General features: G+C 30.9%; 1 protein-coding gene across 6 annotated transcripts in view; it reads left to right on the plus strand.

Annotated features, from left to right (window-relative positions):
• The window catches only part of Ccz1 (vacuolar fusion protein CCZ1), a 73,398-nt gene that overhangs the window by 50,505 nt on the left and 2,305 nt on the right, over positions 1-20,588 (plus strand). For 2 of the 6 annotated variants that reach the window (XR_012756206.1, XR_012756207.1), the window contains exon 10: positions 14,914-15,017. Coding sequence is in view for 3 of the 6 variants with exons in the window: in XM_075364694.1 (XP_075220809.1) it covers positions 5,770-5,825 (56 nt within the window). In the remaining 3 variants the exon portion in view is untranslated. Of the gene's footprint in view, positions 1-5,769; positions 5,958-14,913; positions 20,524-20,588 lie in introns of those variants that run through there. The other 4 variants (XM_075364696.1, XM_075364694.1, XR_012756205.1 and 1 more) reach the window with 3 other exon arrangements.

A 20,588-nucleotide genomic window follows, 5' to 3' on the forward strand; every position in this document is an offset into this window, starting at 1 on the left:
GTGATTCGTTTTCTGAAATTTCAAGGTCAGTTGTCTACACCATTGTGAGTGAGAGACTTCAGTACTGTAAACTGTGTGCGAGATGGGTTCCCAAGATGCTGTCCGACCATCACAAAACAATGAGAATGGACTCCTCCCTAACGTTTCTCTCCAGTGCTACCACAATGAAGGAGAAGATTTTTTGAACAAAATTATCACAGGGAACGAGACATGGGTCCATTTCAAAACTGAAGAAACAAGAGAACAATCCAAACAGTGGATGCATTCTCATTCTCCCAGTAAACCAAAGAAGTTCAAACGAACCTTCTCCAACAGAAAGTGTATGGCTACTGTGTTCTGGGACTGGAATGGAGATCTCTCGGTGGAATTCATGGAACGTGGCACGACATCACTGCAGCCTCATACTGCGTGACTCTTCAACGTCTACGAAAGGCAATTCAGAATAAGCGGAGAGGAATGTTGTCATCAGGAACTGTCTTTCTCCATGACAATGCTCAGCCGCACACTGCAGCTGTAACAAAAAAGCTCCTGCAGCGTTTTTGTTGGGAAGTGTTTGATCACCCACCATACAGCCCGGACTTGGCTCCATCTGATTTTCACGTCTTTGCTCACATGAAATGCTGGCTAGGAGGACAACATTTTGGCACAGACATCGAGCTGCAGACCAGCATAGAAACATGGCTGAAAACACAGGCGGCTCCGTTCTATGACGAGGGTATTGGAAAGTTGGTACCACGCTATGACAAATGTCTAAATCGGAGTGGTGGCTATGTAGAGAAATAACGTAACTATGTAAATACTTGTTACAAATAAAAATTTTTTTATTTTCATTGTGGTTTTAATTTCGTGACTGATTGGACCTTGAAAAAAAATAACCCTCATACATTTTCTGAAGATTGGATAAAATTGAAGTTCAAATTTTTATAAAATATTTTGTTTATAAAGCTTTAACCCTGACAGATAAAATGAGTTAGATTCCACTTTGAAGAATTCTTCCCCTTCATCTTCAATGGTAGTAAAGTGAATGGGCTGTTTAATATGAATGTGGTTGGAGGTCCATTCAAGATGAACATTAGGGATGCTCAGAAATTGTTACTACTGACAAAATCAAAACAAAAATCCATAATGCTGTATTAAATGATTGCTGACTGAAGGTACACAAGCTTGCTGACATTCCAAACATCTCAATAGAACAGGTCCTTTACATTTTATAGGATATTTTGGATATAAAAAACTTTTCACTCGATAGGTGCTGTATTTGTTAATAGTTGACCAAAATTGCATTTTACTAAATATTTTTGCAAGGGTTTTTAACTTTTTAAATATGATTCTGCTGAGTTTCTTCAAAATTTTATAACAGTAGATAAAATATGGATTCACCATCACACACCAGGGACCAAACAGTGGGTGATAATAGGTGAACGTGAACTAATTCCATATTAGAAAAAGTCTTTTTGCAATTCTAGTGGTGTTCATAAACTATCTGTAAAAAGGCAGGACCAACACTAGGGAGTATTACGCTTCATTACAGGTATCTTTTTGGACATATCAGGGGCTTTTAATAATTTGTGGTGGTCCTCTGCCTTATTTCAGCTGCAGAATCATGATTGTACACAGAATGAGTATTTCAGGAATCTAAACAGCATCTCAGAAGTAGGAAAAATGCTATCTAAAGATTGTTCACAGGATGTTTTAGGACCCTTGCTCTGTGTTGTTGAATTCGATTTTTGATGCAGTTGAGGTTACCCAGTGGATGCTGTGTCATCGCGGATGTGAATTATGGGCTTTTTCAGGTTAAAGGAGATTCAAGGAATGGGATCAAATTCAGGGCAGCCAAGGCTTGTAAGGTATTTAACCCAGATGGTATTTAGCCCAGAGACAACAACAATGATGTTGCTCAAGGGCAGACTAGCTGGTTAGACCTTATGTATCAATAGAAGGTCATCGAACAAGGTATGTCCTGCTGCAGAAATATCTAGGTTTTATCCTTGATGATAATCTTTTGACTCAAAGAGCACTTTCAGTATGCTGCCAAAAAGACTTGTTCTGCTTTCTTTGGTGTTTGGAGAGCAGTTTATCCTAATTGGGGTCTTAACTTCAGAACCATGAGTATTCTATATAAGAACACATGTGAAGCTAAAATGCCATATGCTGCACCTGTCTGGGCTTACCATCAGATGTGGTACAAATGTTATAGGAATATTTTGTTGATTGCCCAGCGACTAATATGTTATCTGTGATTGGTGCCTATAGGACTGTTTCTCGAGTGGCAATCATTGTTATTTCTGGTATTAAGCCCAGGTGTATCCTTGTGACTGAGCGCCAATTACATTTTGATGCCAAGAAGGTTTGCCAACTTATAAAAGATAGACAACCAAGGTTTCTATTTATGGGAGGTCAAGTGACTAAATCGTCCAATGGCCATTACACACATGATATTTTCCCTGATGTGAGAAGTATGCAAGTAGTTAGGTGGATTTCCCCCACCTGACATATCACACAGTTTCTTTCTGGACATAGTGCTTTTCAAGATAGGTTGGCCAGATTTGGCTTGATTAATCCATGCTTATATCCAGAGTGTTGGCCCATTGATGATGTGTGCAAAGTCTTATATGTCTGCCCCAGGTAGGAAGCTGAATATACTAAAGTAGTTAGAGAGCTTGCGAGGATCAATTCTGGTTTTGATTTGCAAGTAAATTGTAAAACCAAAAGGGAATGGAACATTGTTGCTGGCTTCCTTAAATTCTTAGCCCTGCAGAAGATGGGCAAGGGAGTCTGTTGCTGTTATAGGTGTATAGATAAAATAGCAACCCAGATAGCTAGGGCCCATCTGGGTGCTTACTTTGCCAAGATAGGCGTTTTGGCATGAAGCCCCGGTTAGCTGAGATATTCACTGTTAGGATGAGAATGGATGTGTGGAGAACTCTGTGATGGAGCTGCACTCTGTGAGGGTGTAGGCATTGACCTCGCTTGTGAAAGCAGATGAGAGCAATGAAATTTGTTTCTTCATTTTTAAGTAAATCAAGAGGACTTTGAATAAGATGGATTGTAGGACAAAACTGTTGTTGTGATCAACAAATGTTTTGTTGGTGTAAGGATAGTATTTTTGGTGTTTAAAGACTCGATAAATTAATAATCTGAGTGCATAGTCTAATTGAAGTTAGGTATGGGAAGAGTTTTTGTATAAAATCTTCAGTGTTAGAGAAAGGTGCAGGGATCACACTTCTGCAAATCAGTGAATTTGTTAGTTGAGGATTGTAAGTTATAGTTGGTAGTTGTGGTTGGAAGAGACCATACAAAAGTGATAGTAAGTAGTGTAAATATATTGATGGAAATGTGCGCCGAGGCTTTTGCCTCGTAGCATTCTGACTGAGGCCAAACTGATGACTGTAATGTGTTATCAGGTTTAGAAGGTCTAAAAGATGACCTCTGATAAAACCCATCAGGGCTCGGAACAGAGGGGATGGCATAGTGACCGTATTGTCACAAGGCAGGTGTATTTCACTATGGGAGTCAGGATGGACCAATTGAAGGGTGCTATTCTCCCTAAACATCCACATCTGGTCAAACAGAAAGTACTCTTTCACAATTATAATGTGTCTGTGCCCTCACATCTTGAGTTATTGCTGCAAAACTCTGTGACCTACTCTTTGAAGTGCTTTCACTTGCACCAGATTTGCTTCGGTGATTACTTTCCCTTCCCAAATCTGAAGAAAAGGCTTGTTGAATGGCTTTGTTGTTGTCAAATGATAAGGTCAAAACTGACTTCTTTTGCAGATTTGAACAAATTGCATTATTCTGAAGGTAGCAAAAAGTTGGAAAGTCATTGGTCTAATTGTATTGTATTTCATTGAAAAATAACAAAAAAAGATTTCTTAAAAATCTTGTGTTTTCTTTGTCAGACCAAGAACTTTCCAAATGACCTTCATAAGGCTAATGCAGAAAAAACAAAGTTTACTGAATCTTAAGAAAAATGAATCAATCTGACCGATTTAATCAGAATTATAAATATGTAATTATGTAGGTAATAATGAGTTTATATGTAATAATGAATATAGATTTATTATTATGATTCTATAAGTACTGTTTAATAAAGATCTATTAGTTTATTTCACACATGACATGCTCAGTTTATTTCTCTCTTTGTTAACTCCATCTCATTCATTTGTTAGTATATTCTAATATATTGAAGAAATCATTTGAATTGTAATTGTTTATATTCCAATATATGTTTAGCAAAATTAGAACAGTCCCTATTTCCATTATTTATGCAGTTAATATGTTCTTTTATCCTAACTGAAAATGATCGATTAGTCATATTGATATGTTTTAGATCACAGTTTTCACATTTTATATACTCCTTGTTTGTCTAAATTATATTTGTTATTATATTTTATTGAATTGGAAAGATCTTTATTATTTATAAGGGTTGTCTGAAAAAATTTGAACCTCAACATGAAGATGGCATCACTTGTCAACAAATGTTAGGGAATGTATTCGCACATGCGTTGAAAGGTACTCACTAAAATTTCAACCATTTCGGATGCGTAGCTATTGTTTGATAATCATTTAAGTAAGTCATTGTGAGTGTTTTTGTGAAAATGGAAAAAATTGAATATTGTGCCGTGATTAAATACTTGCATTTGAAAGGCAATGCACCTACGCAAATTAAAACCAAGTTGTACGCTGTGTACAGGGACTCTGTCCTGTCATTTGCCATCGTGAAAAGACGGACAGCTGAATTTAAACATGGTCATAGCATCTTGGTTGATGATGAGCATTTGGGAAGGCCAAAAACTGCAACCACCATCGATATCATCGAAAAAGTTCACCAAATGGTACTGGACAACTGACGAATTAAGGTTAGAGATATAGCTGAGGCTATGGGCATATCGAAAGAATGTGTTTTTTCATATATTAACTGAAGAATTGGTTATGCATAAGATATCCGTGCGTTGGATGACACGTTTGCTCACTTTGGACCAAAAACGCATTCAAATGAACATTTCCAAGGTCCTGCTGGAGAAGTTTAAGCAAAACGAGTCATATTTTTTTGCGTCAATTCATAACTGTAGATGAAACGTGGATCCACCACTATATTCCTGAGACGAACAACAGTCAAAACAGTGGACTGTAAAGGGTGAATCTGCTCTGAAAAAGGCTATGACGGTTCCATCGGCTGGGTAGGTGATGGCAACTGTTTTTCGGGATAGTAATTTTGTTTATCGATTATCTTCAAAAAGGTAAAACAATAAGAAGCAGTATTATGCATCATTAGTTGACAAGCCAAAGGTAAAAATTGCAAAAAAACGACCACTTTTGAAGAAGAAGAAGAAAGTGATTTTCCATCAGGACAACGTGCCTGCTCACACTTCGACAGTAGTCGTCATGGCTAAAATCCACGAATTGCACTTTGAATTGGTTGACCACTCACCGTATTCACCAGATCTGGCCCCAAGCAACTTTTTCTTGTTTTCTAATCCTAAAGTTTTGCTTGGAGGAAAGGGATTTTCATTGGACAAGGAGGTTATCGCATATGTAAACGCCTGTTTTGCAGAGAAAAACGCCAGCTACTATTTGGAAGGGTTGAAGAGGTTAGAGCATCACTGGAAAAAGTGTATTGACCTGAAAGGAGACTTTGTTGAAAAATAAAACTATATTTGACAGAAAAAATACATCTTTTTATGTTAAGATCAAAAATTTTCAGACATCCCTCATAAATCTTTTAGGATGTAAATATTTTATTGTTGTATAAATTGTGTGTTACAGATGAAGTTAAGAGGATATGTGATAAACAACTTAAAAGCATCTTTTTTCATGTATAAGATTGTTTATAAAAAAGAAAAAATGAGAATCGACTTAGAACAACATTCCAGTACAATTTAGTACCTTCATTCATTAATAGTTGTATTTTTCAGTAATTTACAAGTTGTTATTAATATATTATAACCAAAGTTTTTAAGTTTTATCATTTTTGATTTACTCTTTTCCAGTAATTTCTTATGAGTTGTATTTTCCTTTTAAAATTAATGTTTAAATATTATGTGGTTGAATATTCTCAACTATTTATTGTTATTGTTGTTCAATTTGATTTATGTATCGATTACGTTATCTATAACAGAGTCAAAATTTCTTTATCTACAAATGTTCATAAATAATTAATATTCATTCAATTATTATATTACTCATAGTTCACATGAAAGATTAAGATAAATCTTTGTTCCATGGTAAAAATATTAGGTTGTTAAAATTATTCATTACATTTCATCAGACGGTATATATAGGGTCCGGCATATAAACCTGATGATTTTTGAGGGATAATAATTAAACTGTGTTTCGTACTATTAGAACATTTAATATATCATATTAAAGATCAATTTTTGCAATTTCTAGTGAATTGCTTACATAGATTTTTTTTTAATTTGAATATTATGTCGTCCAAATGTTTTCCATTACTCCTCACACACTCACATAACCTCATTCTAAAATTTGGCATTGCTCGCTCAATCATCACTTGTGGAACTGCTTCAATTTCGTTGAATGGACTCCTTGAGTTCTGCAATTGACTGTGGTTGATTACTGAAGACTTTATGTTGAGATACCCCCACAGAAAAAATCATAAGATTTTTTGTGAGATGTTACTGTTACTCTGCAATTTAACTCCTCAAAAAAATATGGCCCAGTTATGCCAAACTTTGAAACCACACACCATATTGTAACATATTGACTGTGAAGTGGTTTTTCAAGAATTTGCAGTGGATTATGCGAAGCCCAATAACGGTAATTTTGTTTATTCACAAATCCTGACAGATGAAAATGTGCCTCATCACTTAAAAGAGTAATGGCATCCTGGTGGACATTTTCGAGGATGACCACGCAAGCTGCTTTGCGAGATGCCCAATCATTTGCATTAAGTTGCTGCACTAACATCATCTTATACAGATGGAATTTCAGGTCGGCATGAAGAATTCGTTGTACACTTCGATCAGAAATGGCTTGCGCAGCAGCATGTCTTGCTGCTGAACGTCGTGGAGACCGCATAACAGCTAACCTTACAGCGTTAATGTTTTCAGGCGTTCTCACAGTCCATTTTTGTCCTGTTGGTTTCATTTTTAAAGCAGATGTATTCCTAAAATTCTTCACCCACAACAATATCGTATTCCTACTAGGAACAGACGCGTGTCGATTTAAATTGAAATGTCTGCGAAATAAACGCTGTTACAATAACAGAGTCATTATTTTTAAAATAGGCTTCAATCACAAACGCTCGTTCACCCGACCACGACATACTGGCTACTGAAATTGCATGAATAGACCTGTCGATGTACAACACTCCTGCCTTCTCATTGACAGTGGTGCCAACATAACAATTACTACAAAATCGTCAGATTTATATGCCGGATCCTATATGAAGATCCATTTAAAAATGTTATTTAAGTTGTACAATTGTGTAAAAAGAAAAGAAGGAAGAAAAAATTTGATATCAGTTATTCAGTTAGTATTTTTTTTACAACAGTTTTTAATAATTCATAGATATTTACAACTGCGTATGTTTATAAGCATCTATTAATTTATCGTGTTAAAATTAAATTTTCTGCATGGCTCAGTATACACTTCTAACCTTTCTTGAAGAGAGTTATTTAGAATTTATAAAATTAATATTTTTCTTATTTTATTTATTGAACTGATTCAGAATATATTTAAAACTGATTATAAGCATAATAAAATTTAAAAATGGATAAAATTTATATACACTCACTAAGTAGGTATTTTGATATTTCCTCAATCCCAAGATGTGTGATTTTGTGATTCAGACTTCAGAAACTATTGAAAAAGGAGAGAATAATATTAATAACATACAAAGGACTACTTTATTAAAAAAGAAAAACAAAAAAAATAACTCCTCATTTATTTAAATCTGGAACATTTCATTTCTGTTGCGTTATTTAATTAGATTTTAGTGATATCAAATAAACAGTGTTATAACTATTAACATGTTCATTAAATCTTAAGCTGATATTTTCTGTTGGGGTAATGCAGTTTGGAAATTTTGGTTTTACCTCATGAGGAATTTTTAATTAAGTGATTTAGAATTCATTGTGTGCTACACCATAAAATGTTGAACTCAGCACTTGCCTTTCATTCAAGTTATGTTAAGCTTTGAACGATTGCTTGAGCAAAAGTTTTTGTACTAACAAAAATTAATGTTGTTTAAGGTTCAATTTTTAGTAAGTTATTAACACTTGGAGTAACCTTAAATCTTTTGATCAATTTTTGGTAGTTTGAGCAGTTGGAATTCAGATATCAGGGAATTTTCTTTGAAATAATTGATATTCTTTTCTCTTTAATTGTTTCTGATTCATGTTTACCATTCATAAAATTCAGCAAATAAATACAACATCGTAGCAATAACCATTGAATATTGATAATAGTTCAGCACTCAGAAAGTATCATACCCTTTTAGATGTTAAAGTAATTTCTTTATTTTACTAAATAAAATGACTTGGAATGTTCAGTAGTTTTTAAATTTAGGGCTACATTTTAATACTTGATGCAGAGTATGAAATAGTATTTTTTATTGTTTATTTTAGTTGTAGGATATATATTTTTTCATCATTTTAATTACTTTGAATGATTACATTGATTACTATAGATTGCTCATAGAAGAAATCACCACCAGTTTTGTATATAGGCAACATCTGTTTCATGAAATTTTAGTGTAATTGACAGTGTTGTGATGACAGTAATTTAATTCCATTTGCTGAATGCATATAATAACAGCTTCCTGCAACTAATATATGTTTCAACAAAATTAAATTTTTGTTATAATATTTTAATCAATAGCTATCATTTTCAAAAATATCATTATCATATTTTTCAACTATATATGATTGTATTCAGATTTCAGATATTTATTTGTTTGTTAATCCTGATCATTTACTATATTCTCTCATATTTCATTATCTTCTATAACTACCATCCTATTTTTTTTAATCTTCATGGAATTTTTTTTTAAAGGAGAATGGTTCAATATTGCAATATTTCAGTTGTTAATTGATTGCACTAGAGTATTGCAGAATATTGATTCTCAAACTATGTGAACTTCTCACAAATGCTAAAACTGTGATTATGTAACCCTTTCCTTTATGGAAAAAAGTGGGTTACATTCTTAAATCATGCAATAAATGCTTACCAGAAATATATGCAAGTTAAATAAATATTTTAGTTACACTAATCTTTGAACCAACTTTATTGTGAAACATTGAAATATGTTCTGTAACACTAACTTCAAAAAAATTTCTCTACTAACTAAAAAACCAAACTCCCATTTTTTTGTTAAAAATATCTGTTATTTTTGTCAGTTTATTATTTTTTTCATAATCTTTATGATATGATACCAATGCCATGTCAACTTGATGTAATGGAACATTCTAGAAAAGATCAATTTGAGTAAATTTAGTTACTATCTACCTAAACTAAAGAATTCATTCAGTGATTTGAGGATAATAGGCGTAATTATAACTTTGTCATCATCATCCTCTTCCATGTGGATAGTTGAGGGCTTCATTATCAGTTCTTCTAATTATTTTTCTGGGAGTTCTTAATTTTTAGTTTACAGAAGTTCTTGAATATCTGATGTTTCAGTTTCATTGAAACATTCATCTTTAATTTCATGTGCGAGTGACACAATTTCTAACACTAGAGTCCTTGACTCTGATGACATAAGTTCTGTCTTCTAAATCACAGTCTGGCCATAATTTCTGCCAAAAAGCATTGATCATCAATATTTTAATTTCACATACTGATTCCTATACTTTGACAGAGCATTCAGTGATATCACAATTTTCCCAGCATTGAATGATTGACAAAGATGTATCATATTTCATTGCCCATAACAATCTCTTGAAAGTATGCCTTAGGTAAAAAGCTTTGAAAACAGTGATGATCCTGTAATCTAATGGTTGAAACAGGGCTGTTGCGCTTGATGGCAGAAATAACTCTTCTATATTAGCATATAAAAATGTTATCTGTTCTGGATGTCCAGGAGTGTTGTGTATTAAGAGTAGCACATTAAAAGACAGTGACTTTGACTTCAAATGAAGTTCAACTTCTATTATAAAAAAAATTAAAAGGGCTACTATTACCCTATCATTTTAAGTGGATTTCCATTAAATAATTATCCTTCCCTTCAAAGCCCTTGGATTTAAAGATTCATAAGCAAGCATTGGTAAATGAAATATATGTAGAGTACATATTTTTTTTAAAATTTCATTATTGAAAGATTTTTTTTTAATTCTGTGACCATGAATACCGAACCTGTAAAAGATTTATATTTCAGTGTTTGTTATTAAAAGGAAAACAGAAGTTACCATTTCTGTGGTTTATTTAGCAGACAACATTTTCATAAATGTATAAAATAGTAAGTTGAGTTTTTTTTACCTTACTATCATTTTCCTTAAGTAATTGATAAATAAATTTATTTATAATAAAAACATTACATTGGATTTCTTTTTAATCTACTTGAAACTCCCTTCAAAAATGAGGTTCATTATTTATATCAGATTTTATAATGTATTATAACACATTTTACTAAAATGCTAATTGAAATTTTTCTAAAACTTCTAGCTCAAGCATTTTGAAAACTATTTAAAAATAATGAATGATACAACCTTTATAATTTTAGTTGAAGTGTTAATCAGAAACAGGTATGTTTGTTATTTTGTAACAATATATGTTTACCAACATATCAAATAACTAAACGATTGATCATTCTACATAAAATTGCCCTATGTACATGGGCAGCACATTTGACCATGTTCCTGGCAACTCTTGTTAGATGTATCCTGTCTATTTCCTGGATGGCATTGCTAATATTTATCCTAATTCTGCAGGATGTGGATTGCGTGTATGAACAATTTCTTTTAAGTAACCCCACAGAACAGAAGTCTAGACTAGTCATATTAGGGGATTTTGATGGCCTCAGTTCTTTAGAAATGATTCTTCCCCTGAAAAAACAAGTAGAACAAGCTGTATGGCAAGTAGCACTGTCCTGTTGCAATCAGCAGTCACGCTCATCCTCTTGCACTAAGGCTATGAACTGTTGGATAATTTCTTAGTAGACACCATCATCCACAGTTTTTTCAAAAAATTAGGGTCCTATTATTCATCGCCTTGAAACTGCACACCGTACACTTACTTTTTGTTAGGTGTAGGAGAGATTCAAAGAAAGTATTGGACCCTAGGTCCAATACTTCTGACTATTAACATATCTACGAAGGTAAAACCACACTTCATCTATGAAAAACACTTGATCTAAAATTCTATTGTTGCCTATAATGAAGTTTTTAAACCATTGACAGTAGTGAACCCTTTTAGATTGAACCAGGGGCATTACCCAACTCCCATGTCATTTGTCATATGAAGAAGGAATTAAAGGTTAATGAAATGGGAGCAAAGAGAAAGTGAACGATCAAAGATTCCTGTAGATCTGAATTTGTTTGGCAGTTTACTGTACCACTCAGGACCAGTGATAAGAGGTTTATTAATTTCTATGTTTTTGTCCACCCATTGATTAGTTATCATGCTTCTTAAGAATGAAGTGAATAGTTATAGGACCAGTTAGTTTTTTAACTGTAGACTGTTCTCCGTATCAGTGCTGCCAAGCTTGATCAGAGCTGATTGTAGCTCTGTTGAGGCTCAAACTAGCCTTAAGGTTTAAGTTTTATAAATAAACAAATATAATCTTGTATAAATTTACAGTCTGAAGTTTCTTTGTTGTTTCAGTTCCATTTGAATTTTGTTAGTGGTTGTAATTAAAAGTAAAATTCATTAAATTTGTTATTTACTTATAAAATAATCATGAGTATTACCTATGTAGATTTGTTTACATCTCTCCATCTTATTATAATAGGTGGATTCGTTAGTTATGTGTATTTTTTTTAAACGTGCAAATTCATCAACTTGTTTAATTCATAAAAAAAATGCATATATATTTTTTTCTATATATACTTTATTTTCATTACTAAGTTAAACATATTTTATAACTACCAATGAGGTAGGATAATATGTTTTATTTATTTTTATGATAGATCTCAGTAACAATAGATTTTATGACCTAAACTTGATAAAGTTTTTTTTGTACTTAAGATTACTATAAATTATTTTAATTTAGTGTGGTATAAAAATAATTATCGAGTATTTATTGTGTTTTACAATCATTACATAAATTATGAAATGAGTGGATAGAATTAACATATACATTTTACTCCTATGTTAGTATGTTATTAAACGTAATTATGTACAATGTAAATGTTTTTTCTTAACTAGTTTTAAGATAAATTTATTTCAGTTAGGTTAAAAGTAATAATAATAATTGAAATATATGTTTTATATTTTTTAACACTGAAAATCTGCATTTAGCTAGAATATTACATAGAATCTATATTAATTATATTACATAGAACATTTTGCCAATAAATTCAACATAATCTTATTCTGAAAATTAACATGTTAATCACTGCTAAGAATTACTTTTTTTTAGCATTGACTATTTTGGTCATTTGCCATCAAAAAATGTCAAAAACATGCAATGAACTGCACCTTGGATTCTTAACTTTGTTACTTACAGGAACTGGTTCACTGAATGTAGCTTTAACCATTGAAATTTACCTTACTTTTTCAATTTGCTACTCCCTGAGACAATATAAGTGTTGTAGAACTATCAGATTGAAAAAGAAATAGTTTAACAACTTATTCAGGGCTCAAAAAGAAATCTTTTATTTCATATATATTAGAATAATAATTATTAGTAAAAATTTAATCTCATAGTTCTTTACAAATTTTACAGTGGCACTATACCATTTAGTATAGTTGTTTATTATCTATTAGTATAGGTTGCAATGACACGTATTCTCTGTCACAAGTTTAAAAATTAAACAAGGACATATTACAAATCAATTTCTTATGTACGTTATATGTTTTTTGATTTAGGCCGTCTGAGAACCTTGTAAAACAACATTTTGCATTCATTTTCTTTCTTTTCAGTGTTTTTCAGTTTCATTATGTTTATAAAGATCTTTTACTTCTGTATCTGTATTTGTTCTTCAACTATTTTTATTAATCCAAGGATTTTTCCTAAGATTTACCTTTTTTTACTGTATTTATTTCACCTGATTTCAAACTAAAGATGCATTCTGCTGTGTACAGACCTTCTGTTTGATTACCATATTGTAATGTCTAATTTTAACTTAAATGAATTTTTTTTTTTGTTTCTTTTGTTAGCTGGTAGGCGAATTCCATTTTTCCTGTTCTTGTTTGATAGGCTTCTTTATTTAAGCATTGATTTGAATTATTTATCCCAGTATTAAAGTTAATTGAGTTTATTGATTTTTTCATATTTTATATTTAGAGACTTGGGGAAATCTTTGATGTCAGTCATGAATTATATCTTTTTAAAGCGAATTTTTAGCCCTACTTTTCTGTGATTTCTTTTAGGTGTTCTGCTGCCATTTCAAGATTGTCCTTATTTTCTAAGGTTAAAAATTACTAATACTCTTTTTTGGTGCTGATCACTGTTCGTGAAATGTTTTTTTATAGTTTTATTCAGGTAATTTGTATATTTTACATGAATAATTAGTTATATAAAATGTTAAGGTACGATTCTATTTTTCTTAAAAGGAACAGTATAAATCTAGAGATTATTGTTAGAAAGATTATACATAGTTTTTGTGTTTTGTTTGATAGTGCCATAATCTAATCTCACTAAAAAAAAAGAATAAAATTTAATTATTTTATTACCAGGTAACTGAGAAAAGTGTTAGCTCCCTGTTAAATATATACTATTTTTTCTGGCGTAGATTCTTCTATCAATTTAACATGCAGTGGTGAATGTGTTAATATAAAAAAATGTTCACTTAGAAATGCAAATTGCTCATTGTTAACATCTATGATTCAATTTTTTAAATTATTAGTAATAAGTAAATGCAATATCTGAATGTACAATCGGTTAAAAATATATTTACTTAATATATAGCTGAAAAATATAAGTTAGCATCTAAGTTTTGAATTTTTCTTTTAATATTCATGTGTTAATCAATTATAATTTTTTTTTTTCTTTTAAGTAGAAAAATAACCTGGTTTGCTAAGGATTCACTGAACAGTACAGCATCTAAAAATTTTAAACCTTAGTAAGTGATTAGTCTGTAGATGAATACAGTATAACGGTAGTTAATGTGAATCATCACTTTTCTCTCACAACCATTAATCTTTTGGGGTATAAATTCTGAAGGTGATATTTTCATTAGTTTCAGACACCTCGAATTGTTTTTAGATGAACTTTGATCTGTAATTATAAATTGTTATTTGCATATATGTAAAATGTAAAATTCCTTTAGCCCAATAGCAAAGTTGTTTTTCATTATTACTTTCCATAATTAATTTCTGCTCTTCTTGGACAATCTTCCAGGTTATCATCGCCGGATTTTATGAAAAACTATCACTTAAACAGAAAGATTGTATTTTCCTTTTGCATTAACAACATATTAACTTTCTCTTATTAAAAAATGACAGCACTCTTGTACCTTTTTTTTTTTAATTTATGCAATTGCGAGGGCTTGAAAAAATCCTATTTTCCGGATGAAATAATTATTTATAGAAAAATGAGGAAGCTAAAAAGATCACATTTCCTTTTCTGTAAACAGTTCTGAAATGCATTTCTTTATGCATAATTAATCCATTTGAAGATTTTTCGTTTACTATATTATAACTGTTCTTTCAGTGTTAATTTCAGCTTGAAAAACCATGGATTGGCAACACTGCATTGAATTGTTATTGTTTATTATTAATTCATAATTAATATGTTTTCTCTGGGTCATTTTAACCACATCAAACAGTTTACCCTTGTCTTTCTTACAGAAATTCATGTTAATATTCTTCAATGTAAAAAATAAAAAATTCTGTCAACATGACTGATGGTTAACTGAACTTGACAGGAATTTCAAGATTATAAATGAACAAAGGTAAAAATAATATAAGGTATGTATTATATAATAGAGCTCATAAAATATTAACATTTATTACATACAATATTTAACTGTAAAAAATTTATTAAATATTAGTCCATATATACAACATATTCGGGCATCTTTACTTATAACATTACATACCTAGAAGTTGTTTACAATTTAGGACCTGGGAAGTATAAACTCCTTAAAATAAATTATGAATTTAAAAATTGTAAAACATCTGGAGTTTTAAATAGTGGATTTACTACATGTTGAACTGTTAGTGAAAAGTGGATTGTGTGAATGTCTTTTAATAAATTTAGTAACATTTTGTATCAGAAATTTTATATTAATAAATTGTCTAGTGTTTTGGAGATTTAATCAATTGTTCTTGAACTTGTTATACTGAGGTTGCTAACATGACAAAGGAAAATTTAAATTTTGTTGAGAAAAATTTAATGATTAACCCTAGATGAATCAAGGTAATTTTAGCAATGTGCAGGACCAAGGAGATTCAAAAAAGTTCACACTTCAAATACCTTTTGCCACATGTTTATTTTAATTAAGAAGCTTAATATTTACAGATTTGTTATAAAATATGATTTTTTTTAATAAAACAATTTTCTAGATTATGTTATGAGTACTAGATTTTCTTTAAAAAAAATAGTAATGTTATTTTATCATCAGGAATTTCAAAACTTTTTACTAAGCTATTCAGACTCTTCTGGTTCATTTTTACATTCAGAACAAATGCTTGATATTTCAGAATGTATTCCACATCCATATCTATTACACTTTGCACAGACAGTGGTTGTTTTACTCAGTTTGTTTTGTTTTTCTTTCTTTGAAGAAGCTTCACTACAGGAGATATGGTATTGGCCTTAACTCAGATAATTGCCATCTCAAAGTTGGTGTTATATCCTTTTTTTTTATTGGTTTTCATAAAAAATATTCTTTGATTGTTGTGTCACATTAGGTTTTATAAGCTGTAATCAAAGTTCCTGTAAAAAGATTTTACTTTTATTCCATTCTGGATAACTCTTAATATATATTTGATACTTTATATCAGAATTCATTTTTCCTTCATTAGATACATTATCATCATTATTTTGAGTTGACAAGATGAGGTTTTTAGGCTTTTCTTTTATTATGTATAACTATTGTTATGTAGATTCTGGAACTGTATTTACAGTGGTCAGTTTCCAATTTCTTTTAACCTGTTTGGAATTAACTTCTTGTTTATGCATGGCTCCTATTATTGTTAGATCCTGTTTTTTTATAAAGTTGTTCATTAAAGGAACAGACATATAAAACCAGTCAGTAGTTACGTTCCTCCCTGACTTTGTAATATAAATAACCAGATGTTTTACTACTGATATTGTATCTGTACGTATGCTCAGCCTTATTAGAATACCATACTATCCAGGTTTTTCTTTTAAAAATACTTTAAATAGACATCGACCTCTGAACTGCAACAATATTCCGTTAATAGCTGTATTTACTGATTGTGTATGATGTTTGGAAAGCTCATTATTGATAACTTTAAAGAGTTTCCTTACTGGAACAAATTTATTATTCTGTTGCCTAATCTCTTTAATTTGTTTATTTATCAAGTCATATGATTGTGAGCAAACTATGAAAACTACTATGACTCATAGGAGCGATGTATCTCTTCCAGATTTGTTTGAGTCCAAGTGATAATCTGTCTTATCATTATTTGTTCCAAATAAAAAAGTATTCCTAAAAATGCAAGCATTTCTGTTTCACTGGTTTTGTCTAAATTTCATATAACTATCTCTTCATTTGTATGTTTTACAATGAGTGACAATGCTTTTTCTGAAAAAGATTTTCTAAAAGATACTGCTTACTCTACCAGTATCCCTCAAATCTCGTTTTTCACTAATATTTATTATATATGCTATACTTATTTATAACTAAGCGATTTTCTCTTTTGTGTACTTCTCCCTGATTTAATGTTATTTATTTTGCATCAGGTTATTTATTCTGTATCAGCAGGGCTTCAGGTCAGGTTATTGTGATGTAGTGACTAATCTTATCCATCCTAGATATTCATTTTTTGTTTATACACACTTTACGAAGGCTTAGGCTTTTTGCATTTTGTTGATTCTAACGTTATTTGCTTTTTTCTAATCCATTTGGTTGAATGATTTTATCTAAGTACTTGAATGACTTTGTTTTTTTTGTTCTAGATATTTAGAAGCTTATTTTATGTGTTTATTTAATGTGTTGTTTTTTTTTCTCTAATATTGTGCATTTGGAAATTTCATACTAAGTTGTGTCAAAAAATTGGTTTTAGTATGCTACATGTAAAATTTACTTTTAGTTAATGTCCTAGTTATTTTAGTCTTTAGTTATGTACGTCCTAGTTCTTTGAGGTAATTTGCAAAATTTAGTGTTAGTATAATCTATTTTGTTCATTTCTGGATTACTGTCTGTGTCAACATGCATTCTGTAAATATTACATACTGGATGTTGTGTATTTTGTTTGTTGTTTTCAAAGCAACATACTAATCTTCTCACCTTAAAATGTTAGAAATTCCTTATGATAGTTTCTATTTTACTTTGTATTTTATGCAGTACATAGCCAATCTCCATGGAAGGTGGAAGTGAATCTACCTTTCATTTTGAAAATTCTGGGTTCAAAACCTTATCAGCCTTGGTGCTATAAATTCTTATCTTCATAAAAATATCAATAGTGATTGTATTTGGACCTGAACCTGTAATCACTAAAAACATTAATTAATTAATTAATGATTATAAGTGTCAGATGCTTTGTAGTATTGAATTCTACAGTGTAGTTGTCAGCCAAAAAAGGTATACTCTTATTTTATTAAGTTATATAGCTTGTGTAAGAATACAATGAATGATTAAAATGGTTTGATGTTTTGCCGATAAAAGTGTCAGATGTAGTAGGTTTTCTATATATTTTAAAAATATGTTTAGTATTTATTTTAAACAAGATGAACTCAATTACAGATGCCATTAACAGTGCTACTGTTCTCTCCTGTGAGGAAGGAGCCGATTGAAAACAAAGTTCCATTTTTTGAAAGTAATAAGTTTAACATTTAATCACTTTAAAATGTTATCAGGTTTCATTATCCCTCTTCAGCAGTTTAATATTTTTAGATAACTACTTCCACTTTATTTAATATTAGTTTTTCATTTTATAAAAGTCGTTTTAGAAAGAACCTTGTATCATTAGCCATGATTCAGACTAATGTAATATTAATACATAACATTTTAACTTATTCACTTTTAAACAGTAAGCTGTGAGGAGTTTTTTTTAGATTAACTACCAATATGTTTAGATCCATATCATATTAACATCTCTTTCATTTATATGTTTAACAGTTTATTAAGATTTATACATTCTACACTTTATAGAAGTTAATATTTTAGTCCATAACTTATTAAAATGTAAAGACTTTTCAGAATGCTCAAATATATATATATATATATATATGTAAAAGGCAATGTTTGTACGTGTGTCCGCTATACACTAAAAAACTACTGGTCAAATTTATGCATGGTTTTTTCAAAATGGTCCGTGTTATCCAGAGAAGGTTTAAAGCTATTGAAATCCTCGATCTGGAAGTAGAAAGAAAGTTAGGGATATTTTGAACAGACTACTGTGTTAAGAGTAATTTGAATTAAATCCAATTGGTAGTGCTGTTTTGACAATTTGATTTATTCTGACTTTATAAAGTGAAAGGTTAAATTTTGTGAAATTCTGTAATGTTTTATAAATCTCTTAATGTTCAATATTAGTTGTGATGATTTTGCACCCATATCTCTTTCCATTAAAAAGTTATTTTCCACCAACTACTGTGTTTAGAGAGTGGTTTGAATTAAATCAAACAGGTAATGCTGTTGTTTTAACAGTTGAATTTATGTACATTCTAAATTTTATAAGGTGAAAGGTTAAATTTTGTGAAGTTCCGTAATGTTTTATCAAACTTTCAATTGTGTTCATTTAATCTTTACATACTCAAATCTAGCAATAGCAAAGCATTGCCAGGTCAGTTAGTATGTATATATATATATATATATATATATATACAATAGCATTCAAATTAATCCAAACACAGATGTTATTTGATAAAAAGTAACTTCATTTAGAAAAAGAGTCATACCTGTACAATCTGTGAACATCTAGTAATTAATATATCCTCCTTTATCCTAATCACTTCACATACGTGATTTGGCATCGATTCAACAAATGTACTACACATCTTTTTGATTTCTTCATCATGAAGCCATACCGATATTATTGCTTTTTAATGAGGTCAATTTTTGTGTACAATTCATTTTTAAGAGTCATTTTTTTACTATTGGCCAAAGGTTTTCAATTGGGTTTAAGTCTGCGGAGTTGCCTGATTATAGGTACACTTTAATGTTTCATTCTTCAAAAAAAATTTCCACTTTTTTGGCAGTATGGCTTAGCACTAAATCGTGTTAGAACACTTTGTTGCCTTGTGGGAATTTGTTTTGAAGTTGTGTCAGACCCCTTTTCTTCAGAATCTTAAAATTTCAATATACCATCTACTGGAAGTAATGAACAGGGCCTTCAAATGTGAAACAACCCCAAACCATTTTTTCCTTTTTTTTACTTCCGGGATCACCGTTGAGAAGAATGACAAGTAGTGTATGAAAATGCCATGCCCGACCAGGATTCGAACCCGGGACCTCCAAATGAAAAACTGAGATGCTACCACTTGCACCACGAAGGCCGGCAAACCATTTTTTCCTGAAGATGTTTAACTTATTGTTGGATATGAGCTGGTGATGTATTATCTATCATCTGATGCTTTTTTAACGTACAAAACCCATTGCCCCTGAACATGAAAATGTTACTCGTTGAAAGCATTATATTTTCAAATCTTCTTTGCTCCAGTTAGTTTGTGCTTTGGCCCACAAATGCCATTTTTTTGCGCATTACTGGTGTTAAAAGCTGCTTTTTATCTGGCTGATGAGCTTTCCATCCAGCTTCAAGAAATCAGCGTCTAACAGTTGTCACATGTAAATCTGTTTCACTGGTTGCTAATTCTCGGTTTAAGTCCACAGCAAATTATTCTGGTTCAAGTTTATTTTTCTCACTAATAACCAATCCTGTGCTAGAGTAGTTTTTCTTTTACGACCAGATTTTCCTTTCCTTTAAGGTGAAAAGGAACCAATTACTTTAAAATCACATTCACTCACTGACCCTAGTCCCAACATCATACTCAAAAGCTCTTTGTCATTGTGTCATACTGGTATACTCAGGATAAGAAAAATTCAAGACATGGAACAGAAAACACAAAAATATGATTTTGTAATAAAAAAATAAATAAATTTTCACAAAACACTATATATAACATAAAAAAGCAAATTAACCAAAGAACAATAACCTCACATTACACAGAAAACTTAAAGAATGGGTGTGGTCAAGCAGTGTGGCCACAACATAGAATTAAATTAAAAAATTTCTTATGTTCAGAATAATTTGCTTATTACTGTGTGTGTGTATAATATAATATATATATATATATATATATATATATATATATATGTATATTTCCAATAACA

This window comes from Lycorma delicatula, chromosome 4 (genome assembly GCF_047948215.1).
Source record: "Lycorma delicatula isolate Av1 chromosome 4, ASM4794821v1, whole genome shotgun sequence".
Taxonomy (NCBI): domain Eukaryota; kingdom Metazoa; phylum Arthropoda; class Insecta; order Hemiptera; family Fulgoridae; genus Lycorma; species Lycorma delicatula.